The following is a 25165-nucleotide window of genomic DNA, read 5'->3' as shown; positions in this document are numbered from 1 at the left end:
GGCCAAGCAGGACAAGCCAGGATGTCCCACCTCTCATCCTGTCTGTCCCAGGACCCTGCTCTGCTCCCCTGCAAGCCCAGGAATAGAGAAGCCCCCCAGGATACAGGGATTGTGCTGAGTGGGATGGCAGCCAGCTGGCAAGGACAGGCTGGGGCTGCACTGCGGGCTCTGGAAAAGGGCTATTTTTAGCCACCTCAGTTTTTAGCCACCTCAGCTCCCCAGTCCCTATGGTGGGGAGGGAAGTCAGGAGGCAGGGAGCATCCCTGGAAAGGCTGTCAGAGCCAAGGGCTGGGACACAGGGCTTGCTGCAGCCCTCACCTCAGCCCCTCTGCACAGAAAAGGCACCCACACATTTTTTCTTTAGCTCAGTTTAATCCCTTTGACTACAAAATCTTCAAACAACCCCCAAAATATTGTAAAAGGAGCAGAAACATCAGGATGGGAACCCTCCTCCTACAGAGTGAACGAGTTCCATCCCAGAATGAGGCCCAGGGCTGCTCAGCGGTGGCTGAAGAACCCCTGGGGGTAGTTGAACTTGAAGGGTTTCAGGCGCAGGGGACCCCTGGAAGAGGACAAGAGGGAGAGGCCGTGACCACAGGGATCAGGAACATCCCATGGCACCCACAAACAAGGCCCAGTTCTGGGGCTACTGTGGGGGCTGGTCCCTCTAGGACAGGCTCCTAGGAACAGCAATGCCACCAGAGTCCCTGGCAGCACCCTCAGGCAGCTCCCACCTGACCAGGCGCAGACACATCTTCTCCTGGGGGAATTCCTTGGGCCCCTCCACGCTGGGATCATGGGGCTCTGTCTCCAGGTACACATCCAGCACCATGCACAGGCGCTGCAGCTGGTTGGTGAGCAGCTGGTAGCCAGGTTTGGGCCCCCACAGCTCCTTGTAGTAGACATTGACCTCGCTCTCCATGGCCTGGAAAACAGGGATGAGGTTGGCACAGGCTTGGATCTCCACCCTGCATTCCCAGGAGTGTCCAGCCACCAGCTCACCCCAACATTTCCTTGTTAGAGACACAGAACTGCTGGGGACACCCCCAGAATGCAGCCCCCTCCCCACAGTACCCGAATGTTGTCGTCGTTGCTGCTGTTCCTCTCTCCCTTCCAGTTCAGGCACAGGCTGAAGACAGGAGGCAGCGTGGAATAACCAGGGTTCAGCACCACAGCTGCCTGGAGCTTGGCTGAGCAGGGAAAAGGTGTCACTCACAAGGCCTCCAGCCAGGTGGGTTACCCATGAAGCTGCCCTGGGATGAAGATTGAAATTCCCAAGGGAAGAAAAGGTGCCTACCTGTTCCTCTCTCTATCAGGGCCATGTAGTAGAGGTGAGTGTCTTCAGCCAAGCCAGCCTCTATCACATCCTTAGTGTAGGGCAGCTCCTGAGAGGAGGAGGAGGAGGAAGAGGGATGATGGCTGCAGTGCCATGTGGGAGCTGGAAGGGAGGGATTCAGCCTCGTGCTCAGCACTTACAGCATAATCCTCATAGGGAATGGCAGTCCACTTCACCAGGCGTGAGACAATTTTGGTTGGGAAGAGCTGCTGGCACTCGCTGGACACTGGCACAACGCCGTGCTCTGAAAGCAAGGACAGGGCTGGGGACACTGCTCTGCCACTGTCCTGCAGTGGGGATACCCCCAAAGTGGGACCTGGGCATGATGTTATCCTTCACCAGCTCCATCAGGTGCCCAGCAGAGCCCAGGCCGTGATTCCATGGGATCCCTGGCTTGTGATCCCACTGGATCCCTGGGCTGCTTGACAGACACACAACATGCATGGTGTGCAGTTCACCTCCCACCATGTCCCAAATCACCTCCCAGCACTGGGATGGCCATTCCCAAAGATGTGCTGAACACTGGAAAGGGCAGAGCCTTCCTCTGCCACCCAAAATAGGGCAGTTCCTTCATTTCTACAACTCCCAAGGGCTGAGGAAACAACTGAGAACGGCGAGGGTGGCACTGCCACCCATCAAATGCAACATCAGCCAGCTGATGTCTCCTCTCCTGTGATTGCTGCTGTTCCACTCTCCCTCCAAGTTCAGGCACAGGCTGAAGATGGCTCAGCAGCTTGGAATAACTGAGATTCAGGACCACGGCCACCTGGAACTTGGCTGAGCAGGGAAGAGATGCTTCCCTGCATGAGGATCCTGCCACTGCACCCCTGCCCCCAGGGAAGGGTGAGGAGCCTGGCAGGATCCTGCCACTGCACCCTTGTCCCCAGGAAAGGGGGGACATTGCATCCCTGTCCCCAGGGAAGGGCAGAGAGCCTGGGAGGACCCTGCCACTGTACCCCTGTCCCCAGGGAAGGCTGGAGAGCCTGGCAGGACCCTGCCACTGCACCCCTGTCCCCAGGGAAGGGTGGGGAGCCCAGCACTCACCAAGGGATGCAAACTGCTTGTGCAGGGCCAGGCGGGACTGCAGGCGGCTCCGGAGCAGCTTCACTGTCAGCTCCATGTGGCTGGCACTCAGGGAATTGTCAGCAGCCACCGTGTGCTGTGGGCAGGAGGGATGTCAGGCCAGGAGCCACATCCCCACAGGGACAGACACCCATCATTCAGTCACTAAAAGGGCTTGGACTATCACATGTGTGGCATGAAATATGTCAGCGTGGCCCCACACACAGATCCAGCCCAGCTCAGCCTGTCCCAGCCATGATTTGGGGGCAGCTGGTGTCAGCAGGGGGACAGGACAGGACCCCAAAGCTCAGTCCAATGTTGTGGGGGAGAGGGGAGGGGTTTGTGCCGTGCCTGAGGCTGATCCTTGGGGAAATGCAGGCCGCCCAGCTTCTGCACCCACACGTAGGGGTGTCCCAGCTCTGTCACATAGTCACTCAGGGTCAGGATGCTGTGGGGACAATGAGGAAGGGTCACATCAAGCAGGGAGGATTTGCTGTGCTGGAGCAAGGAACTAATGGCAATGGCATGGGTGACACTCACCCCACTTTATCGAACTGGAACTGGTTGGCCGGGTTGGGCGTTTTCCTCCCGTGGTCCCCGGGATAGAGGCAGTTGAGGAGGGAGTCTGGGGAGAGCAGGTCCCTGGCAGAAAGAGAAGAGAGGTCAATCAGCAACAGTCTGGGCTCTCCATCCCTCCATGAACAGGCCCCAAGCCCAGAGAAGGGGATTATGAGCTTCATGAGTTCAAGAGCAGAATGACTTCCCCCTAATTCCACTCCAAAAGGAGAGCTGCCTCCTCCCTGCCCAGAGCAGGATGGAAATCACAGGGCACCAGGAAGCTGCTCCCTCTAGTGCCATGAAATCCCTCATTTCTGACTGTACTCACAGGACTGACCAAGAACAATGGGCTGTAGGATTTGGGGTCTGGCTCAAGGCACAGCCTCCCTGGTTTGGGGTAACACAGCCAAGGGCAGAGGAGGGAGGGAACACCCTGCACAGGATCTCCAGCTGCTGCCACAGAGGGTTTGGGGTGTCTGCAGCAAGAAGAGAACCCCAAGAAGATGAGGAGGCTGCATATGGGACAGGCTGGGAGGCAGCACTTGCTCCCAGGCAAGCCCAGGCCAGCTTCTCCCACCTCCCTCTTCCTCAGGCACTGCCTGTCCCAGGGAGAGCCACCAGAGAGCTGGCAGCTGCTGGGAGCCCCCTGGGCAGGCTCCCAAAGCTGCCACTTCAGCTTTTCCTCACACCAATCAGGCTCCTGCAGGCTCTGGGGAGCACAGGCAGAGGCAGCAGCATCTCTGGAGCTCAGGACAAGGTGACCTCAGGAACAGTCAGGTGAGGGAGCTGCCAGCTCTGCCTGTGGGAGGGAGGCTGAATGTGTCAGCAGGAGAGACTGTCCCTCAGTTCCTGACAGCCCTGGCACTGCTGAGAGGTTCCCAAACTCCCTGAGTCTGGCTTGCCACGGCAGAGGAGAGGGGGAGGAAGGTACTTGGGCTGTGCAGGGCTCCCAGACCCACAGGGACAGAGGGGTCACTGCCCAGTGATCTCCAGGTTCTACAGGGCTCCAAAATCCCATGAAGTCACTGCCCAATGACCTCCAGGCTCTGCGGGGCTCCCTAAGCCCACGAAGTCACTGCCTGATGATGTCCAGGCTTGCTGCCCACAGGGCTCTCCTTACCCAGCACTGATGGCTGTGGTCATCTCCACGGCAGTGGTCACCTTGGCTTTCACTGTCATGACGTTGAGGTTCATCAGGTAGTGGAAGGTCAGGTGAAGCACGTTCTCATCTGCCCACACAGAAGGGTGACATTGGTGCCTTCTCCAGCTCAGAGAAACGCCTCCACACTTCCAGCTCCCCTCAGGGTCCCCAGGGTGCTGCTGGGGACAGTCCCTGAGCTGCTGTCACACCCCAGAGCCCCTCACCTTTGCACTTTAGGTCCAGGGTGACAGACAAGGGGTGTCTCTTCAGCATCTCCTTGCGTTTGTCGTCCAGCTGTACGCCCAGGGTGGGCCTGCGCCGCTTCTGGGGGGGCAAAACAGCTGTCAGAGCCTTCTTCTGCTCCTCACCAAGCCATGGACCTTCCCAGCTCACAGCTCTTTCCCTCCAATCCAGTTCCACAATCCCTCAGCACCACGGCCACAACTATCCTGGGGAGGGAGAGGAACAGGAAACCCTCACTCAGCTCCAGCTCCTGTCAACAGGGAATGTCTCCACTCTTGGGAGATAAAGCCAAGGACCTGCTGGCCCAGAAGATTTCCCACTGCAAGAGGCAGAACCTGGAATCACTGAATCCTTTAGGTTGGAAAAGCCCTCTGAGAACATCAAGTCCAACCACCCCTGCAGTACTGCCAAGGCCACCACTGCCCCATGTCCCCAAGTGCCACAACCACATAGCTGTTCAATCCCTTCAGGGATGGGGACTCCCCCACTGCCCTGTGCAGCTGTGCCAGGCAGGACAGCCCTTTCTGTGAAGGAATTTTCCCACTATCCTCCTCTGGCAGACTCTCCTCTCCTTCTGTCCCTGTTCCCTGGGAGCAGAGCCCAACCCCCTCGGCTGTCCCCTCCTGGCAGGAGTTGTGCAAAGCCACAAGGTCCCCCCTGAGCCTCCTTTTCTCCAGGCTGAGCCCCTTCCCAGCTCCATTCCCTTCTCTGGACACAAGACCCTTCCCCTCAGAACAGCCCCATACACCTGGCTCTGCTGCTGGGAGTGGAGGCCCAGAGCCCCTTCAGGCTTTGCTGCTGGGAGCAACCAGCACCTCCAGCCTCTCCTCAGCATCCAGCAGGAATTATTTGTAGGAGAAACACTTCCTCCAAGGAGTGCTGAACAAGCCCTGGTGCAGAGAATGCTTTTGGCACGGGATGGACACAGATCCCTCCCTGTTGGACACAGCTCCCTGCCCTCAGGCTATTTATACAAAGTGGAGCAGCTCCAGCCGGAGAGCTGCAGGGATGGGACACGAGAGGAGCAGCTCTGTACCCTGCCTGCTCCTGCATTTGGGACACCAACTGGAAATGACAGCTACCTCCTCCCAGGAAAGGTCAGGATTTGACATCACTGCACTTCCACACACACTCCCAGCATGCAGGAGCAGTACCCAGCCCCAGCCAGGCCCAGCTCTCCCCAGAGGGGGACAGTGCTGTCCCTTACCGTGGTTTGCTCCTCCTCTGCGTCAGAATCGCTCTCATCATCTGTGCAGAGAGAGGGGTGTCAGCAGGGACCACCCAGGACTCAGCTCTCCCACCACCAGCAGGACCACCAAGCCCTGACACCCCTCTCCCAACAGAAGCAGGGTCCCAGGAGCTGCAGACACAGAGGAACAAGTCCCCAAGGCAACCCCACAACTCACCCTGCGAGTCCTCAGGTGGCTTATAAAGGGCCTTGGCTTCCTCCACGCTCCCTTCAATGGCCACCACCAGCTTCTTATCTGCAGAGGAGACAGGAAAACTGAGCTAGCAATCCCATTCCTGCTGCCAAGGCAGTGAGCAGAGCAGCCCTGCCCCTAAAGCTCCGGGTTCCTGGTGAAGGAAGCTCCAGCAAAAGGCCAGTGGGAAGAGAGGTTATCTGGAAGGTTCTGGGAGGCCACCACTGGGCTGGATCTCCTGGGCAGGATGGGGCCAGAAGATGGAAAACAATGTGTTTTGAGGGATTCTCCCTGGAAACCATAAGGGTCAAATCTTTATTAAGAGCCAGGAGAGGTTGGGATCTGGCTGGGACAAGCAGGGACCAAGCACCTGGTGGGGCCAAGCACCACTGTGTCCTTCCATGCTCCTCTGGCAGAGAGGAACCGTCACACCACAGCCCTCACCACACAGGGGGTATGCACAGGCCCTGTGTGGGATTCCTGACCTCTTCCAGGAAATCCCTCCCAACTCAGGGAGGCTCTAGAAATCCTCTCAAAATACAAAGGGATGAAGGTTTCCAGGTGAGCTGTGGGAATGGCCTCTACAAGGCCTGGGGTCCCCAGGTGGCACAAGGCAGGGGGTGACAGCTCTGGGGAAGCTGTGACAGCACTGAGCCAGCTCACAGCCTGCAAGGACATCCCTGCTGACCTTGGGAAGGGGGGAAGGGGTGGGAAGGGAGCTTCCCAAGCACTTCTTCCAGCGAGGCAGCTGAGCAAACAAGGTTTCAAATGCTGCTGCCTCACTGCGCCATGGGGCCACCCTGCTGCTCTGTGCTCAGCAGAATCTGACAGCAGAGCAGACAGTGGGGAAACACCCCCAAAAAGTGGTGATGGCTGCAGGCAAGAGTGCAATCTGGCCCGTGGGGGGCACTGGCCCCTCGGTGCTCACCACAGGCCTGTCCATAGGCACTGGCTTGGACGAAGAGGACGTAGAGAGGCGGCGGGAGGTGCCGGGCGGTCTCGTATTGCTTGTGAGCCTGGTCGAAGGGCATGAACAGGTACTCCTGCACAGGCAGGGAGGCCTGGGAATGACAGGGAGAGCCTTCATCACTGGGAAGGAAACAGCTCTTCCTCCTCACCCTGAGAGAGTGGGAGATGAAGCTGGCAAAGCAGCGGTGGTGCAGGGTTAAACATGGAGAGCCCCAGGAAAGGGCTGGCAGCTGCCTCTGCTAGGAAAGTTTTGGACCTGGAAATAACCCAGTTCCTCCTCCTGTTCTTCCCTCCCAAGGCAGTCACAAGGGGCTGGAACTGCGTGGGGCTCTCCAGGGAAAGGCCCATTTAGCAGCTCCTGCAGCTGCAGTTCTGCAGGAATTGCTGCATAAATAAAAAAGGAGACTCTGGAGGGGTCTCAGATCTGCCCCTTGCCCACCCCAAGCGGGAATGAAACATTTCCAAACCCAAACCAGCTCAGGAGCTGCCTCTCAGAGTGTGACCTCCTGCAGGGCTCAGGTACCTGCATGATGCTGTTGAGTCGAGGCTGGAGGCTGCTCAGATATTCCTTCTTCACCTCAATCTCCTTCAGGATCTTCTCCTTGCTGGTCAGGCACTCCTTGTATTTCTCTGCCAGCCTAGGGGAGGGAATTCTGTCACTGCCACACACCACAGCTCTAAACCTGCTGGGGTCCACCTGGATGATGAGCCCCAGCATTGCTGCCCTGACATAAGGAACCAGGAGAGCTCAGACATGGGGCAAACACAGAGCTCCTAACACCAAGAGCAAGTGGAGGCAGGAAGGAACTGACTGGAGATGGAAAACACAAGGAAAATGGGAAGCTCAGCCTTCTGCTGTGCTCCACAAAGGGGCAGCAACTGGCTCTTCCCTCGGGAGATCTGCTACCACACCAGGCTCTGCTGCCAGCAGCCATGACCCCTCTGAGCTCCCTAAGAGGCTTTGTCCCTTCATATCCCCAGAGCCACATCATGTCACATAGACAAGGCTCAACAGAGAAAACCCAGGAAAATGCAAGCCCACCACGATGCTCCGAGCCCTGGATACACTCGTGTTCAGGGAGAGCACACCAAATCTCCTCACTGCTGCTGACTGTGAGCCCTTTCGAAGCAGGAGCAGGGAACTGGGTATGGAAGTGACCTGCCCAGGACAAGGGTTCTCCAAGGGGGAACAGACCTGACCTTGCAGAACTTGGATTCTGTTTCCAAGCAAAACTGTATTTGTGTGGGCCAATGCACATTCCAATAGGCTCCTACACAAGCTCCAGTGCTCACACACCTTCCCAAAACAGAGCTGCTGAAATCCCTGCACTCCACTCCAGAGGCACCTCACACAAGATGGAGAAGAATCCAAAGCCAATCCAATGGGGTTGCACCAACCCAAATGATGGATGGATGTTGGCAACCCCAACATCATCAGAAAGTGCCCAGAGCACCACTGGCATCTGCTCGTGAGCAGCTGAGCAGGCCATATCCCACCTCAGCAGTGGTGGGAGATGGACAGGGGCATTCCTTAAACACCACAGAGTGAAGACTGGGAATTCCAAGGCCTCTCAGCAATTTCATGAGCAGCTGAGGGTCTCCATGAGGTTTGCAATGATCATTTTTATGCACAACCTCAGAGATCTGCAGGCTGAACACTCCTCTGCTTGTGCCACAGGCAGAGCCAGCTGGAGGATCCTGGCTATGCCTTCCACCAGGCAAAAGCAGCCAGGTTTTAGGGAAAGGATCTGGGAAAAGGGAAGCATGAAGGGTTGGAGGCACCCAGCACCTCATCTGCTCTGCTGAGCTGCCCCCAGGCTGCACCCACCAGCATGTTCCAACTGATCTTTCCAGAAGGTGTTCTTGGACACTGCCTGACTGTTATCCAAACACAGGAATGCTGTGTCATGTTTGCTTTTCCCAGGGGGCAAGAGTCAGGGAGCAGCTGAGCCCTGGGACAGCGGTGACGCCAGCAGCAGGACACAGGGCTGTCCCAGGCCAGCGTGGTTGGCAGCTCCACACCATGGCATGGAATGGCAGCAGCTCCAGCCAGGATGGGTTCCCTTTGTTCCTTGGATCATCAGGCAGTGCCAGAGAACTCCCTGAGCTATGGAACAAGGATCCCAGCAAGCCCAGCTCTGCACAGAGGGAATCTCCCAGCCACACAATAAACACCTGTTCAACACTGACCCAAGTAGTTAAAAACTTCATCCCTACATCTGCTCTCCCAGCAGCTCTGGGTGTCTGCCCAGACCCCTGGAGCTGGGACATGGAGTGGGGACACCCTGAACACCAGGTGTCTGCCCAGGTCCCTGGAGCAGGGGCACGGAATGGGAACACCACTGACCCACCTCTTGCGCTGCTCCAGCTCCCAGTCCAGGCGGGCCAGGGTCTGCTGGTGGGGCTCGCTCAGGGTGATGGCAGGGCGGCTGATTTCGGGGGGGGCCTCTTTGTAGAACTCCTCCAGGCTCACCAGCTCGATCTCCTCATGTTTGGATCTGCCAGGACACATGGATCAGACCAGGAAAAAGTGGGAAGTGCTCAATGTGTCCCACAGGACAGTGTCCCACTGGTGCTTCCAGCCCTGCTGCTGAGCCACCACCATCAGTGAGCTGAACTTGTTTTGATCCCCACTGTCTGTGCCTAAAGGAGCTCCAGGAGAGCTGGAGAGGGACAAGGGATGGAGGAACAGGACACAGGGAAGGAGCTGGGGACAAGGCCTGGAGGGAAAGGACACGGGGAATGGCTTCCACTGCCAGAGGGCAAGGATGGATGGGATATTGGGAATTAGGAATTGTTCCCTAGGAGGATGGGCAGGCCCTGGCACAGGGTGCCCAGAGCAGCTGTGGCTGCCCCTGGATCCCTGGCAGTGCCCAAGGCCAGGCTGGACATTGGAACTTGGATCAGCCTGGGACAGTGGAAGGTGTCCCTGCCCATGGCAGGGGTGGCACTGAATGAGCTTTAATGTCCCTTCCAATCCAAACCATTCCATGACTACAAACACCTGAAGCACCCACTCTGCTCCCACAGTGAACATGGGAAGAGCTCCCAAACTCAGGAATCACCCACCCATCCCAGACACACCAATGCTCCCTCTGCTCCCTGGCCATGCTCACTTGAATTCCAGACACTTGGTGATCTCTTTCTGCAGGTGCATCACCTCATAGAGGAGGTTCTGGAGCTGCAGGTGATAGGCATCAACCTTCTGCTTTGCCTGAAACACAGACACAACCAGAGCAGGGATGGAGCAGGAAAACTACTCACCAAGAGAGAGTCACCAAGACCCCATCACTATAGCAGCTTGGGACAGATTTTAGGGTATGCAACAGTTTTTTGGGGGAAGAATGCCATTTTTAAGGGCTGGAGGAGCAAAGGATTGTAACAGGAGACTGATCCTGCTCCTTCCTGCCCATCAAAGCCAAGGCACAGGACAGCGCTCATTTGCTGGGGCACACAGAGTCCCCAGGCCAGTCATCCACCCATTGATACACTTGCTCAACACCAGATCCTTGAAACAGACTTTCTGACCTCCTGCTACACTTGAGACAAAAGCAGATACTGCTCCTTCGTTATTACATATCTTATTACAGCTGCCCTGCACCCAGCAGGAGTTTATCCTGATTGGAGCCTGTCTCAGGTTGAAAGGTGTAGCTGGGGCTGTGTGCTCTATCCCCATCTGTCAGAGCTGGGGCAGTTCTTTGCTGTTCATGGGGCAGTTTTTTCTTTATCTCTCCCACAGCCAATCCTCCCTCCAGGAGATCTCTGCTCTCCATGGCCACTGAGTGTCCCTGCATGGCTGATCAAATTCCATCATCCCATGGGGAGATGCTCTGCCCAGGGGAGGAGCCAAGCATTCCTACCTGGATCCAATCTGCCCTGGGAACAGCACAGCAGCCTTTGCCCACTGCATTCCCAGAGGAGCAGCTTTCTCCTGCCCTGCATTCCCAGAGGGAGAGCAGGCCCATCTCCAGCAGCCCTGGAGCTCCAGAGGAAAACTCCTGCCTTGTGCAGGATCCCTGCTCCAGCAGAACCACAGCTGGCACTGCAGGAGGGCTGAGCCCCCCTGGGATGGGACTGTGCCACCACCCTGACCCACAGGGGGCCAGCTCCTGTTCTGACTCTGGCAGTGTTTTTTTTTGTTTGCTTGTTCTACTGCATTTGTATTTTTAATTTTCCTAGTAAAGAACTGCTACTTTTATTCCCATATCTTTGCCTAAGAGCCTCCTAAATTCAAATTTATAACAATTCAGAGGGAGGGGGTTTGCATTTTCCATTTCAAGGGAGGCTCCTGCCTTCCTTAGCAGACACCTGTCTTTCCAAACCAAGACAGAGCCTCCCAACAAACCCTCAACTCAAACCCCACGACCTGGCCGAGGTGTAACTCCTCACACCACGCCCACAGGACAGTCAGGACCCACCCCATCTCTGACCCCCCTAAATCCCAAGCTGCATTCCTCCCTGCCAGCCCCTCCTGGGTACCTCGTGGGTCTGGTCCCTGCCCTTCTTCAGCCGGATGTGGGCCAGGCGGTTCAGCTTCTTCAGGGTCATGAAGTGCACGCAGCTCTGCACGCGCCGCTCGTCGATCTCCGAGGCCTGAGGGCAGGAGACAGGGGGTGGAAGCAGGAGGGATGGCTGGCACCACCTCTGCAGGGAATTCCTGCCACAAAAGGGGCTCCACGCTTTGCTGTGGAGCCACATTTATGTCCCTGGGGCTTCTGAGGGAGCCTCCTGCTGCCAGACCACAGGGCTCTGCTAGGAGTAACTGAGAGGGGATCCAGGCTGCTCAGAGAACCACTCCAGCCATTTTCCTCAGCAGTAGGAGCAGAGGTGGTTCAGCCTGAGGCACCTGACATGTCCCAGGAACCTGGGACAAGGGAGACTATTCTATTTCTAGAGCTAAATCCCTGTCCCAAGAGCCCAATACAAGGGAAACTGGTCTATTTCCAGAGCTCAATTCCTGCCCCAGCAGCCTGGGAAAGGGAGGTTATTCCATTCCCAGAACTAAATCCCTGCCCCAGGAGCCCAAGACAAGGGAAACTGTTCCATTTCCAGGGTCTCATTTCCTGCCCCAGCAATTCAAGACAAGGGAGGCTATTCTATTTCCAGAGCTCAATTCCTGCCCCAGCAGCCCTGGACAAGGAAGGCTGTTCCACTTCCAGAGGCTCAATTCTTGCCCCAGCAGCCTGGCAAAGGGAGGCTGTTCCATTTCCAGAGCTAAATCCCTGCCCCAGCAGCCTGGCAAAGGGAAGTTATTCCATTTCCAGAGCTAAATCCCTGTCCCAAGAGCCCAATACAAGGGAAACTGGTCCATTTCCAGAGCTCAATTCCTGCCCTAGCAGCCTGGCAAAGAGAGGCTGTTCCATTTCCCTGACTCTGCCCAGGAGACATCACAGCACCTGCTGCCTTTCCCTGGGATTAATGGGAAACACCGAATGACAGACATGTTACACCACACGTGAAGGCCTCTGCTCACATTTTCCTTGATGCCCCGGCTCTTCAGCTCCTGGATCTCTGCCATGAGCCTCTGGAGCTCCTGGCAGGTCTCTCTGTAGAGCTCATAGTCCTTGATGGGGTCCCGCAGATCCACCTCGCTCTCCTCACTGTAGTACCTGGCATCCTGCCAAGGCAAGAACAGCTCCCGTGGCTCATCCCTCCCTCTGGAAAGGACCCTGGGGGACAAGCTGCCATTTCTGCCTCTGCCCATGAATCCCATGGCTTTGCACAGGGAGAGGACTCAGTTCCAACAATCCCAAACCCACCAATCACTAAAACACCTGGCAAGGTCAGGCTGTCTTTAATTGTTATAGATTTGAATTGACACCGCTGGGGTGTCTGGGCCAGGAGTTGGAGGAGGATCCCTGTAGATCCCTTCCAACTCAGGATATTCCATGATCTACATGACCACAGAGGACAATCCAGAAAGGTGATTCCTCCTCCTCCTCCTTCTCCACCCCGCTCCCCACTCTGGCTGATCCTACACTATCCTGCTGCTCACGGGAGGGTTTGAAGGCACCATGCAAATCCCTGAGGGATCTTCCAGCTTTGTGCTCACTCTCCAGAGGAGTGTTTGTGTCTCCTGAAAGAGATGGAAGCAGGTTTAGGAATTCACAGTGGGAGTTTAGGAGGCACTGGAAGCTGAGGGAACTGGATCTCACAATTCATGAAATTCCAGAATGGTTTGGGTGGGAAGGGAGGACTTTAAAGCCCATCCAGTCCCATGGACAGGGACTCCTTCCACTATCCCAGTTTTCTCCAAGGCCACTCCAACCTGGCCTGGGGTGCTGCCAGGATGGGGCAGGCACAACTTCTCTGGGATTGTTTTCCAGCAGGGAAAACCAGGCCAGCACAGAGGGGTGTGGGCGGGGCCCTGGGCACGTCTGTACCTGGTCCGTGTCGCCCTTGCCCCGCTTGCCCTCGGCTGGGACCCCGTCCGTGCGGATCACCTTGGGCTTCCTCTTCTTGCTGGACTCGGAGGACATGGTGCTGCCGGCAGGGCTGGGGAGGGAACACGGGGCGAGTCCGTGGGGGCCAAACCTGCCTGCACCGGGGATCCCCCGGGCTCACCCCGCCAGGCCTGCCTGGGCTCTGCGGTGCGCCCTGTGCCTTCCTCCATCGTGCACCTCCCAGCCCTTCCCAGCCCCCTCCAGCACGGCAGGCCCGGGGTCCGCTCCACCACAGCCCCCCCGGGCCCCCCAGTGCCACTGAGCTCCCTTGGGACCCCGGGCCCGAGCGCTGAACCTCTCCCTGAGCCCCCGGACTGCAGCACACCGGATTGCGACTTCTGCCTCACCAGAGCCCCCAGAGCCCTCACAGACCCGGGACCCTTAGCTCCTTCAGAGCACCCCAGAGCCCCGCACATCCATCCCGGAGCGAACTCACCTGCGAGCCCCCCAGACCCGGGACCCTGAACCTCCCCAGAGCGCCGCACACCGGGCCCAGAGCCCTTCACTCCTTCAGAGCCGCCCCAGACCCTCACGCCGGGGACTCTCCGCCCATCCAGAGCCCGCGCACCGGGCCCGAGGCCTCAGAGCTGCCCCAGCACGGGGCCTTCGCCCCTCCAGACCAGGACCCTCCACTTCCACTGAGCCCCTAGCACACAAGGACACGGACCTCCCACCCCTGCGGAGCCCAAGGGCCGGGGGTCCCCGGCTCACCCCACCACTCACCGCGGCCTCCCCTCCGCGCCTCCCGGAAGTGACGTCACGGAGCGGCGGAGCGGCGGCCGCTGCTACAGGCGCCCCCTAGCGGACCTGGCATCCTGGAGGACCCGCAAGGGGCCGGGGGCGTGGCTTCGGGAAAGGCGCGTGGTTTAACAAAGGGGCGTGGCCACATGTGAGACCTCCACGCTGGGGGCACTGGGGGGTTCCTGGTGCAGAAGGGCACCCACAGGAATAGGGGGAGCTTGCAGAGGGGTCCCAGAAGCACTGATGGGTGTCCATGGGCTTGGGATAGGGTCCCCAGTGGCTCTGGGGGTACCCATTGGTTGGAGGGGCATGGGATGGGGTACCTGATGGCACTGGGGGTACCCATGGGTTTGGGATGGGATCCCCAAGGTGTTGGAGGGCACACAGGGGCTTGGGAGGGGCACAGGATGGCGTCATTGGTGGTGGTGGAAGGATCCATGGGCTGGCGGGGGACTGGGGATGGCATCCACAGTGGCACTGGGAGCATCCATAGGCTTGGAGGGTCATGGGATGGTGTTCACCTTAGCACTGGGGGATTTCAGGGGCTTGGGATGGGGCCCCCAACGGCCCTGGGTGGTATCCATGGGCTGGGTTGGGCCTTGCCTTGGAGTGCCCAGTGGTTCTGGGGGATCCAGGAGCTCGGGGGGGACACTGGATGAGGTCTCTGGTGGTGCTGGGTGTATCTATGAGCTTGAGGGGAGCATGGGATGGAGTCCCTGAGGGCACTGGGGGGTATCCATGGGCTTGGCAAGGGGTCCCCAGTGGCACTGGGGTTTTGGGGGGTCCCTCAGTGTATCCCAGCACCCATGGGTGGAGGTCCTTTGGTGCAGGAAGCACCCACGACGTGGGGCAGGGCAGCCCCCCGGGTGACAGCAGCCGGGGGGGTCACACCAAGCACCCCTCAGTCCCGCCCTCCCCACCCCGAGAGGGGCCCAGGCTTTAGCATATTAAATATTTAATTGGCAGCAAAGGCACCCGCTGGGCTCATCAGGAGCAATTAAGCCCCTCCACTTCCACAGCCCCCCCAGCAGCACCATCCTGGAGACCCCCCACAGGATGGGGGGCTCCCACCTTCCCCTACCTGCTCTCAACCCCCCCAGGGCACCCCAAACCAGGCTGGGGGAGAGAGCTAGGAGTTGGGGGGGAGCAGAACCCCCCAGCCCTTCCCCAGCAGGGCCAGGGAGCCCCAGGGGGTGCAGGGAGACCCCCCTGGCACGGCCCCAAATCACTGCAGGGGGGAGATCTTCAGGGGAATCATTATCCGGGATTCCATGGTCCGGATCAGCGGGACTGGGGAAGCAAAGGAGACAGAGGTGAGGCCAGGGGGTCCCCTGCACAGCCAGGGGGTCCCCAATGCGGGTGGGGGTCCCACTCACCTGTGTAATAAACGTTCTCATCCCAGCCCCTCTTCCTCCAGGCTGCATTCCTGGTCTCCTCCCGGGACTGCAGATCCCTGTAGGCTGTGGGGAGAGCATGGGGGGGGCACCCTGAGCCCCCCAGCACAGCCCCCAGGCCAAGGGTCCCCCAGGGGTGACCCCCCCTTACCCCAGAGGTGGTGCACCACGTAGAGCTCCCCAATCTGGGAGAAGAACCCCCCGACTGCCTCCTGGTTCTCCTGGCGGTACTTGATGGCCCGAGCCCTGCAGGAAGCAGGGGACACATGGGGGGCTGCCCCAGGGGTCCCCCCTTCTCCAGAGGGAGCTTTTCCTACCGTGGATCCCTCCATGCTGGGAAACCAGCACCTTACCAGTTGTTGCCCCACTCGATCATGGTGCCTGGCTGGAAACAGGGGAGGAAAACCAGTCAGAACCTCCCTGCCCATCTAGCCTAGGGCCTTCTCATGCAGGAAGAAGGAATTTGGGGGACTGTCCCCCAAAACTGGGGTACACCAGCCTGAAGATCCCCCCCTTGAGGCACAGGCTGATCCCCACCTTCAGCTTGTAGGTCCTGAGCTCATAGATGTTTGGCCCCTGGCGGGGCTGGGGCTCATTCCAGAAGCTGAACTCCAGGAGCAGCTGGTTCCTGCGGGACAGCAGCATCCGGCTCCTCTCCTTGCGGAAGTCCAGGTACTCCTGGGGACAGCCCCAGCCGGGGGTTTGGGGTGGGGGTGACAGGGAGTGGGGCTGTGGGGCACAGGGGGGGCTCCCCACCCCGGCGTTACCTTGTTCTGCCTGAGCTTGTTCATGCAGTCCATGAGCGCCGGGTACCCACCCGAGAAGCGCCACAGGTGCACTGCAAAGAGAAGTTTGGGCTGGGGAAGGGTGTTCTGGTCCCTCTGAGTGCCACTGAGTCCCTCTGAGTGCCACTGAGTCCCTCTGAGTGCCACTTAGGGAACCCTGAGACGGTTAACAGCGGAGGGTGGCACTCTCCTGTGCCCCGGGGGTATGGAGGGCAGCCAGGCTGATCCCCATCCCTGGAGGTAAGGAGGGCAGCCAGGCTGATCCTGGGGGTATGGAGGGCAGCCAGGCTGATCCCCATCCCTGGGTGGGTACAGAGGGCAGCCAGGCTGATCCCCATCCCTGGAGGTAAGGAGGGCAGCCAGGCTGATCTCGGGGGTAAGGAGGGCAGCCAGGCTCATCCTGGGGGTATGGAGGGCAGCCAGGCTGATCCCCATCCCCGGGGGTGCTGAGGGCAGCCAGGCTGATCCCCATCCCTGGGTGGGTGCAGAGGGCAGCCAGGCTGATCCCCATCCCTGGGTGGGTACAGAGGGCAGCCAGGCTGATCCCCATCCCCGGGGGTATGGAGGGCAGCCAGGCTGATCGCCTGCAGCAGAGGAGATGCTGGAACAAGGGCAGAAGATGAAGGGGGGGACTCTTAGCAAGGGTTAATCCAAGATTTATTTCAGGAGCTCCGGGGAGCCCTCACAACCTCAGGGGGCTCCTGCCGAGAGCCCCGGGAGAGGTGCCAAGGTTACATTTAAAGGGAGGTGGAAAGCCAAAGGAGATGGCATTTACTGACCAATGAGTGACCCTGAGGGATGGCTACTGGGGAATGGACATCTAGGACAGCGTATGGGGTGGCACTTGGGGGGCTGACCCCTGACCTCTGGCTAATCACTCGACATCCTGGACCGAAAGTTCTAGGGGGAGGGGATGGGATGCTGAGTGATTGACAGAGAGCCAGGGTGGGGATTTGGGGGTGATCTCAGGGAAGGAAAGGGATTACACAGGTGAAGGGAAGGGATACAATCTGCGATAAACCACTTGGGAAAGATACGGGGATACAAAACCAGGACTATTACAAAGTATTACAAGGTATAAAACCACACTGCAACAGAAGGGGAGGAGTGCCCCAATGACCCACCAAGATCTCTGGGGCAGGAGCTGCCTGGCCTCACCTGCCTGGTCCTGCTCGCCGTACCACGTGTTCCAGTTGCCCACCAGGTCACAGGGGTAGTCGGGGTCTGAATGGAGCTTGGGCAGCACCTCCTCTCTGTGGGGGCACAGAGGGGCACAGTGGGCTGGGGGGCAGCACCCCAAACCCTCCCAGTGCCCCTCTTTGCCCTCCCAGACAGGATCTGGCACAGCCTGGGGGATGCATCCATTTCACAGGGAGGGAAACTGAGGCACAGAACAGGGGATACAGATCCAGCCAGGAGCTCCAGGAGCCCTCCCACCCCTGTCAGTCCAGAACAGCACCCCAAAACCCCGCTGGGAGGCTGGGAAGGCCCCTCAGTGTGCTCACGTCAGCTTGTTGTAGGCTTCCAGGCACTCCGGCTTCACATTGTGAACTGCAGGGACAGGAGAGAGGCTGGGAATGGGGGAGGGAAGGAGAAGGATCCGGGAATGGGGGTCCCAGTGGGTCGGTGAGGGGGGCACTCCAGCTGTGCCTGCCTTCCTCCCGGCAGGAGCACTCACACTGGATCTTGTAGAGATTGCTGGTCTCCTTCTTGGACAGGAGGTTGGAATGTGCGTCCTTGCGGGGATCCACCTTGTGCACGAAAAGGGAGCGGAACCAGCTGCCCTCGACATCCCTGGAGTACCCCCTGCGGGACAGCGGGGCAGGGGGACACCGGAAATCACCGGGAATGGCCGGGAATGGCCGGCAAAGCAGGATCCAGAGGCCTCACTGCCAGTCCTGCGGGCAGCTGCCTCCATTGTCCGGCTTCCAGGGAGCCCCGGGGCTCCACGGGCTTCTGCTCAGTTCGTTCTGGAAGCCCCGTCCCAGGTCTGGACTGGGTCTGTCCCCAGCTCCAGTCTGTCCCCTGGACCCAGAGGGGGTGGCCATGCTGCCCAGCAGAGCAAGGACACTGGTGTGGGGGGATGGGACAAGGGGGGCACCCCCATGGGAGCCCCGCTGCCACTGCAGTGACAGTGACCCCTCCATGGGCAAGGGGACATGGGGACATCCCCCATGGGATCCCCTGTGCCCAGGGGCTGCTCCAGAGCTGGTGACCCTTCCACGGGCAAGGGGACAAGGGGACGTGGGGCGACGGGAGCAGCCCCCCAGCCTGTCCCCCGGGGCTCCCCAGCAGCCCCGGCGGTGGCTCCGGTGCCCGGAGAAGGTCGGGCAGTGGCGGGGGGGGGAACGGGGCCCCTCGGCCCCGGGTCCGAGCTGCGGCCAGACCTTTGTCCCCAGCGAGGCAACGACCGTGGGGCCACTCCGGGGACCGCCCGCCGACTCGGGGAGGGCAGCGGGGTCCGGGGAGGGCTCCGGGGGCTGGGTGCGGGGTCCCTGCCCGGGGGGATGCGGGGAGCGGGGGATATGCGGGCTCCAGGAGGGGATCAAGAAGCCCAGGGGAGCGGGGTGCGGGGGCCCCCTCCCGGGGCGATGCGAGGAGAGGGGTGGGGCTCAGGGGTCTCAGAAGGGGGGATACGGGTGTCCCGGCCCGGGGGGATGCGGTGTCCGGGGAGAATGGGAGGGCTCGTGGGTGCGGGATGCGGATGATGCGAACAGCGGGGAAAATCTGGGCCGCAAGGGCTCAGAGGTGGGGACTTCACCCGGGGGGATGCGGGGAACAGGAGGGATGCGGGGTCCGGGGAAGCTGCAGGTGCAGGGGGGAGGATGCGGGGCGTCCCCGCCGGGGGAGATGCGGGGAGAGGGCTGGACGCGGAGTCCGGGGGAGGATGAGGGATCCGGGGATGCCGCGGGGGCTCTCAGGGCGGGGGTTCCAGGGGTCCCCGCCCGGGGGTCCCCACTCACCGCGCGCCCCGCGGGGTCGCGCCCGCGCCCCCGCCCCGCAGCCGCCGCAGCGCCGCGCTCCCGCCGCGCGCTCCCGCCGCCATCTTCCGCACCGCGGCCGGGCCGCGCGCCGCGCGTGCCCACAGGGCCCCGCCCCCTCGGCCTGGCCCCGCCCCCTCAAAAGCTGGCCTGCAGCAGCGTGATCCTGATTGGCCGCCCGGCCACACCTTCTCGCGCCCGGCCACGCCCTCCCTCCCCCTCCCGCCGCCGCCGCGACGCCTCATTGGATGCCGGAGCGGGGGCGGTGCCCGCAGACTCGGCGGCACTCGGCAGCCAATCAGAAGAGGCGGTTGGAGAGGCCGGTGGCTGATTGGTCCCGATGTCTCGCTCCGGCGGGGGCAGAGGTGCTGTTCCAGGAGGGCAGGGCTTCCTCGAGCTCCGCTCTGGCGATGCGAGGCCAGAATGGGCGGGGCCGCTCGGCCAAGGGGCGTGGTCGGGGCGGAGCCGGGGGCGTGGCCGGGTCTCACCTGCAGGCGCGGGCTGGAGCTCGGGGTGTCCCCGCGGGCCCCCCGGCGTGTCCCCGGCCCTGGGGGGACATCCCTGCGACAGGGGCTGCTCCTGGGCTTGGGGCACCTGCGGGAGGGCACAGGGAGCGCTGCTCCGGCCGGACCCAGAGCCGGTCCTGCCCCAAACGCCCTCTGCCCATAGCCCCGCTCTGCCCCATAGCCCCCCCCACCTCTCAGTCCCCCCGCTCTGCCCCGTAACACCCCATCCCCACACGGATCTGCACCACAATCTCCCCAGTACTTGCCCCCCTCATATCTCCCCCCATTTCAATTCTCCTCCAGATCTCACCTCGCTGTGGGGCTGTGGAGGGACTGGGGGGCAGCAAGGAGGGGACACGGGTGGGCCCCCGAGCCCCTCCCTCGGGGAGTGCGTGGGCAACGGGGGCGAGGGAGGATCCGCAGCCCGGGGTTCCTGGAGCGCCTGCTGGGAGAGGGAGCGGGCCGAGCTGTGAAGGGGGGAGAAAACAGGAGTTAAAGGGTTAACTGCCCCCAAAACCCCGCCAGATGCTCTGTGACCCCCACAAACCTTCTGTCACCCCCCGCCCCAGATTCCTCAAACCCTCTCTGTCCCTTCCCAACTGTCCAACCTCCTCCTGCTGCCTGGGATCCCCCAAACCCCTCCAAACCCGGGGCCCCTCTGTGCCCCTCCCATTGCCCCCCGTGCCCCACTCACCCGGGCAGGGCCGATGCCCCCCGGCGCAGGGCACAGACCCAGGCGTGCAGCTCCTCGGGGCTCTCGGTCCCCAGGCAGTACGTTCGCATCCCGGCATGTTCAGCCTGGGAATGGGGGAGCCTTGCTAGTCCGGGCTCAGGTGTCGGGGTCCTGTACCCCCCCGATTCGGGGTCCCGGGGAGCCGGGGCTGACCGTGAAGAGGAACTGGGGGGCGCGGGGGGCGCGGGGGGCGGCGGGCAGGACGCGGATCTCGTAGCCGGGCAGGGGGAGGCCACCCCGGACCTGCTGCTCGCTGCTGTCTGGGGGCAGAGGAAGGTCACAATCGGGGGCACCAGAGCCCCCATCTGCACCCTGAGATCTCCAGTACCATCAGGGGGATGCCGGGGACCTCCTCTGATGCCCTCAAACCTCCCGGGGTTAGATCAGACCTTAGAACCCTACCAAGGACCTCTTCAAGCCCCCAGGGAGCCTCGATCCTGGGGAATCCCTGATCCACTCAGTGACCCCCAATCCCCAGGAGTTCCCAATGCTCCAGAGACCCCCAATCCCTGGGGGATCCCTGACTCCCCCAGAGACCCCCAAATACCCCAGGGATCTTTAATCCCACTGAGATCTCTGACTGCCTCAGGGGCCTCCAACATCCCAGGGACCCCCAAACCCCCAGGATTCCTGGTCCTCCAAGGACTGCCCAACACCTCAGGACCCCTCAACCCCCCCAGTGACCCAGGGACAGCCCGGAACCGCTGACCCCCAGGGACACCAGGTCACCCAAGCCCCCTGACCCCCAGGTCCCCAGGCCCTCCAGGTGTCCCAGCCCCCCATGCCCCCTCACCCCGGTAGTAGTAGAGGCAGAGATCCACCAGTACAAACCAGCGGCGCTTCCAGAGCCGCAGCCCCGAGCTGTCCTGAGAAGCGATGGAGGGGAGGATGGGGGCTGAGCCCCTGCAGCCCATCCCCCCGGGACCCTCTGCTGCCCCAGACTCCTCAATCCCTTCTGATCCCCCCAAGATCCTCACCCCAGGACTCCCTGCCACGCCAGATCCCCAAACCCCATAACCCCCGGCACCCTCTTCCATGCCAGACCCCATAACCGCCCCACACCGCCCGGTCCGACCACGGGTCTCTGATCTCCCCATAACGCTCCCCTCACCACCCACTGACCCTCCCCAACTCCCTCTGATCCCCCCCCAAACCCCACATCCACCCCCATGGCCCCCTGACACTCCAGACCCTCCCAACCCCCTACACCCTCCAGCTCCCCCGCACTGCCCCAGGTCCCTCCAAAACCCACAAACCCCCCAGAATCCCGCACCACAAACCCCACACAGCTCCTGAGCCCCCTCCCCAGCCCTCCCCATGCCCACCACCTCACCTGCTTGTGCAGCCAGCCCTGCATGGCAGGGGGTGTGCGGGGGTCCCTCCGCAGTGCCTGCTCCCCCTTTCCAAAGGCGTGGACCCTCGGCACGGGCCGGCAAGGCTGGGCAGGGGGGTCACCCATGGCGGGGACCAAGGAAGGGTCCCCAACACCCCCCCAGCCCCCCAGCCCTCCCACCCCAATTTATCTTTCTAGCCCACAATGCCCCCCCAGCTGCCCAGAGATCCCCCCTTGTGCCCCATAAGTCCCTATGGATTCCTGGGCTCCCCCGTCCACCCCCATGCTCCACATGCCACCCTCGGGTGCCCAGGGTTCCCCAAACTCTCTCCCCCAACCCCTACAACCCCCCACACCTCCCCGTAGTTCCCCAGTTTCCCCCTCATGTCCCCACCCCCTTCGCCCACCTGGGTGCGGGGTCCAGCGGGGGCGGGGTCCCGGCGGGCAGGGTCGTCGCTTTCTGCCATGGGGGCTCCTGCGGAGGCAGCGGGGCCCGGGGGGATCCCCATCAATGTCCCCATTGTCCCCGCCGGGACAGAGGTTCCGTTCTTCCCTCTGCGGGGGCAGGGGCTGCTCCCGGACGCCTGGGTCCCCCGGGCGTGTCGGGGGGGGCATCTCGGCTCCCTCTGGTCCCTTCCCCCTCCTGCTCCTGCCGGATTTAGGTCCGCCCCGTCCCCCTGCGCTGGTCCCGGTTTCTGTCCAAGTAACCCTGAACTGGTCCCAGTTCCCATCCCGGTAACCCTGTAGTGATCCCAGTGCCCCCCGTGCTGGACTCAGTTTCCGTCCCGGTAACTCTGAGCGGGTCCCAGTTTCTGTTCCGTTCCCCCGTGCTCGTCCCAGCTCCCAGCCCGTTATCCCACACCGATCGGGGAGGCGGTCCCGTCCCCTTGCGCTGGTGACAGGTCCCAGCCACCGTCCCCTCATCCCAGTGGCGGTCCCAGGACCATTACCGCGGCTGGTTCTGCTCCCGGCGCCGTCCGGTGTCCCGTTGCGCCGCGCTGGTCCCAGTCCCGATCCCGGTCCCAGATGCAGTCCCAGTCCCGGTCCCAGCTGCAATCCCAGTCCCAGTCCCGGTCCCACCAGCAGTCCCGGTCCTGCCCCGTGTCCCCGCCCGCCCCGGGCGCTGGTCCCAGTCTCTGCCCCCACCCACGAGCCCGGACACCCGGGTGCCCCCGGGACCGCGTGGGTCTCCTCGCCCCGGCAACCACCGAGGGGGCGGCACCCCGTGTCACCCAGGGAACCCCGCCCTGCGGGGACGCCCACGGCGCTGGGGACACCCACGGTACCGGGGACACCCGTGACACCGGGTCACCCACGGCAGTGGGGACACCTCAAGGACCTCACGGACCCACAGAGCCCTCGCATCTCAGCGATCCCTGACATCCCAAGGACCCTCATACCCCACGGACCGTACACACCCCCGGGCACCCCCAGATCCCTGACACCCCACGGGCTTCTGACACTTAATGGACCCCAGACACCCCAGGATCCCCGGACCCCCACAGACCCTGGACACTCCACTGGCCTGGGGATCCCGGACACCCCACTGAGCGCGGACACCCCACTGACCCTCCAGAGAACTCGGACTCCCCACTAACGGCGCAGAGACGCCGGACATCCCTGGATCCAGGACACCCCGCGGACCCCTGACACCTCACGGGCCCCGGACACGCCAGGGTCCCCTGACACCGTCCCGTGTCCTCATGCCCCGGTGTCCCCCGTGTCCCCGTGTCCCCGTGTCCTCATGTCGCCCGTGTCCCTGTGTCCCTGTATCCCTGTGTCCCGGTGTTCTCCGCCTCCTCGTGTCCCGGTGTCCATGTGTCCCCATGTCCCCGTGTCCCGACGGCCCGGGTCCCCGTGTCCCCCGTGTACCCGTGTCTCGGTGTTCCCCGTCTGCCCGTGTCCCGGTGTCCCCGTGTCCCCATGTCCCCGTGTCCCGACGTCCCAGGTCCCCGTGTCCCCCGTGTCCCCGTGTCCCGGTGTTCCCCGTCTCCCCCGTGTCCCCATGTCCCTGTGTCCCCGTGTCCCGGTTTTCCCCTATACCCCCGCCGGCCCCTGGCGCTTGTGTCCGCGAGCAGGGCGCTCCGCCCGCCGCCAGGGGGCGATACCGCCACGCCCAATCGCTTCCTCACCCCGCTGTTAATGGCCCCTCCTCACCCCGCCCCTTCTCTTGAGCGGCGTCCTCTCTACCCAGTCACAGCCGCTTTTGCTCCCGCCTCTCTAGCATACCCTTTTCTATTGGCTACAAGGTGCGGCGGGGGCGGGCGCACAGCGCGGCACGGCCAATGGCACGGCGGAGGGGGCGGGGCTAGGCCGCCATGGCGCCGCCGCCGCGCTGACCGCGCTGCGCCGCCATGGCCGGGGCCATCGCGTCCCGCATGAGCTTCAGCTCCCTCAAACGCAAGCAGCCCAAGACCTTCACGGTGCGCATCGCCACCATGGACGCCGAGATGGAGTTCAGCTGCGAGGTGACGGCCCGCGCGGGCGCGGGGGTCCCGCTGAGGGGGACGTGCCCCCCAGACCCCCCCAGACCCCTGAGGGGCCCGGAGCCCCCTCCCGGTCCCCCCCACCCTCCGCCGGTTCCCGGGGCCTGCCCTGGGCCAGCAGCGACACAGCCTTGTTTTGGTTATAAATTGGCGTTATCCTGGTGTGATTTTGGTTATAATTGCACATTATTCTGGTTATAATTCGGCTTGGTTTTTTTTTTTTTTAATTTTTTTTTTTTGGTAGTAATTCACCTTTGCTTTGGTTATGAATCGGTGTAATGTGGCTTTACTTTGGTCATAACTTGGCTTTGTTTTGGTTGTAATTCAGTGTTATTGTGTGTGTAATTCAGTTGTATCCTGGTTATAGTTTGGCTTTATTTTTGTTGTCATTAATCCTTATTATGTGTGTAATTCAGCATTGGTTTAGTCTTAAATTGCCTTTTTTTTCTGAGGATAATTTGGCTTTAGCCTGAGTATAATTTGCCATTTTTCTGGTTATTATCCATCCTATATTTTGGTTATAATTCAGCTTTATTCTGGTAATAATTCATATTCTCTCCACGTGTAATTTAGCTGTTTTTGGGTTATAATTTGGCTGCATTCTCTTTATAATTGGGTCTCATTCTGGGTGCAATTTGGCATTATTCAGCTTATAATTAACGCTATACTTTGGCTATAATTCAGTTTCATTCTGGGCATAATTCAGGTTTTTCCTGGTTATAATTCAGCTTTATTCTCATCACAATCCAGCTTCCTTTGGGCTCTAATCCCGTGCTGTCCTGCCATTCCAGCCCAAGTCACCACTACGCTGTGGCTGTCACAGGGCTTGAGGAATCTCAGTGCCAAGGCTTGAATCCACAGGAACCCAACTCCCAAGTGCTCCACAAACGCCCAAGGACAGAATTTTGGCTTTTTCCTCAGCCCTTAGCTCACCATGAGGCTGAGGGATGCTCCAGGGGGTTGGGCCTGGCTTTTCTGTGATAATTTCCCTTTTTGGGGCCCTTGGAACTTATAAAAACCTTCTCCCAGGGCG

General features: G+C 61.0%; 4 protein-coding genes across 12 annotated transcripts in view; 1 reads left to right on the top strand and 3 right to left on the bottom strand.

The window, feature by feature from the left end:
* Positions 1-352: 352 nt before the first annotated feature.
* On the bottom strand, positions 353-14010 carry THOC5 (THO complex subunit 5). Of its 6 annotated transcripts, none has more exons than XM_059863661.1 (21): positions 13897-14010; positions 13114-13225; positions 12726-12806; positions 12204-12347; positions 11210-11323; positions 9847-9944; positions 9082-9228; positions 7254-7368; positions 6690-6822; positions 5747-5824; positions 5548-5588; positions 4322-4421; positions 4077-4185; positions 2939-3040; positions 2750-2846; positions 2381-2495; positions 1477-1580; positions 1298-1385; positions 1075-1190; positions 735-925; positions 353-562 (listed from the first exon to the last, which is right to left on the bottom strand). In XM_059863661.1, the coding sequence occupies exons 2-21, from the start codon at positions 13207-13209 to the stop codon at positions 499-501; spliced, it is 2133 nt and encodes a 710-aa protein (XP_059719644.1). In that variant the 5' UTR covers positions 13210-13225; positions 13897-14010; the 3' UTR covers positions 353-498. The 6 variants fall into 6 exon arrangements, with proteins under 6 accessions (XP_059719644.1, XP_059719646.1, XP_059719645.1 ...); XM_059863663.1 differs by having other exon boundaries at positions 13174-13225; positions 13897-13987; XM_059863662.1 differs by lacking the exon at positions 13897-14010 and adding an exon at positions 13610-13794.
* Positions 14011-14852: 842 nt separating this feature from the next.
* NIPSNAP1 (nipsnap homolog 1) lies at positions 14853-19154 on the bottom strand. The gene is made up of 10 exons (XM_059863667.1): positions 19057-19154; positions 17772-17899; positions 17599-17644; positions 17252-17346; positions 16076-16146; positions 15846-15986; positions 15662-15693; positions 15460-15554; positions 15291-15374; positions 14853-15204 (listed from the first exon to the last, which is right to left on the bottom strand). Exons 1-10 carry the CDS (start codon positions 19137-19139, stop codon positions 15140-15142), a joined length of 840 nt encoding a protein of 279 aa, XP_059719650.1. The 5' UTR covers positions 19140-19154; the 3' UTR covers positions 14853-15139.
* A 58-nt stretch (positions 19155-19212) lies between these two features.
* LOC132336405 (pleckstrin homology domain-containing family A member 4-like) lies at positions 19213-22628 on the bottom strand. The gene is made up of 9 exons (XM_059863855.1): positions 22597-22628; positions 22054-22121; positions 21647-21751; positions 21107-21179; positions 20467-20573; positions 20275-20378; positions 19891-20047; positions 19563-19668; positions 19213-19478 (listed from the first exon to the last, which is right to left on the bottom strand). Exons 2-9 carry the CDS (start codon positions 22111-22113, stop codon positions 19213-19215), a joined length of 978 nt encoding a protein of 325 aa, XP_059719838.1. The 5' UTR covers positions 22114-22121; positions 22597-22628.
* A 1321-nt stretch (positions 22629-23949) lies between these two features.
* NF2 (NF2, moesin-ezrin-radixin like (MERLIN) tumor suppressor) overlaps positions 23950-25165 on the top strand; it is a 46811-nt gene continuing 45595 nt past the window's right edge. For all 4 annotated transcript variants that reach the window (XM_059863164.1, XM_059863166.1, XM_059863162.1 and 1 more), the window contains exon 1: positions 23950-24114. In XM_059863164.1, the coding sequence (XP_059719147.1) occupies positions 24001-24114 (114 nt within the window). In that variant the 5' untranslated portion in view covers positions 23950-24000. The remainder of the gene's footprint in view (positions 24115-25165) is intronic.

This window comes from Haemorhous mexicanus, chromosome 19 (genome assembly GCF_027477595.1).
Source record: "Haemorhous mexicanus isolate bHaeMex1 chromosome 19, bHaeMex1.pri, whole genome shotgun sequence".
Taxonomy (NCBI): Eukaryota; Metazoa; Chordata; class Aves; order Passeriformes; family Fringillidae; genus Haemorhous; species Haemorhous mexicanus.
This window is presented reverse-complemented; position numbering and strand designations above follow the sequence as displayed.

Bases quoted from the DNA above. Each gene is read 5' to 3' on its own strand.
- NIPSNAP1 (XM_059863667.1), bottom strand. From the start codon at position 19,139: ATGGCGGCGGGAGCGCGCGGCGGGAGCGCGGCGCTGCGGCGGCTGCGG. The intron at 17,645-17,771 runs GTGAGTGCTCCT...CTGTCCCTGCAG, and splicing joins CAATCTCTACAAGATCCAGT to TTCACAATGTGAAGCCGGAG. The intron at 15,987-16,075 runs GTAACGCCGGGG...GGCTGTCCCCAG, and splicing joins ACAAGCTCAGGCAGAACAAG to GAGTACCTGGACTTCCGCAA.
- LOC132336405 (XM_059863855.1), bottom strand. From the start codon at position 22,113: ATGGCAGAAAGCGACGACCCTGCCCGCCGGGACCCCGCCCCCGCTGGA. The intron at 21,180-21,646 runs GTGAGGTGGTGG...ATCGCTTCTCAG, and splicing joins AGGGCTGGCTGCACAAGCAG to GACAGCTCGGGGCTGCGGCT. The intron at 19,479-19,562 runs GTGAGACCCGGC...TCGCATCGCCAG, and splicing joins GCTCCAGCCCGCGCCTGCAG to AGCGGAGCTCGAGGAAGCCC.
- THOC5 (XM_059863661.1), bottom strand. From the start codon at position 13,209: ATGTCCTCCGAGTCCAGCAAGAAGAGGAAGCCCAAGGTGATCCGCACG. The intron at 4,186-4,321 runs GTGAGGGGCTCT...CTGTGTGGGCAG, and splicing joins CCTGGACCTAAAGTGCAAAG to ATGAGAACGTGCTTCACCTG. The intron at 1,386-1,476 runs GTAAGTGCTGAG...TCCTCCTCTCAG, and splicing joins TTCCCTATGAGGATTATGCT to GAGCTGCCCTACACTAAGGA.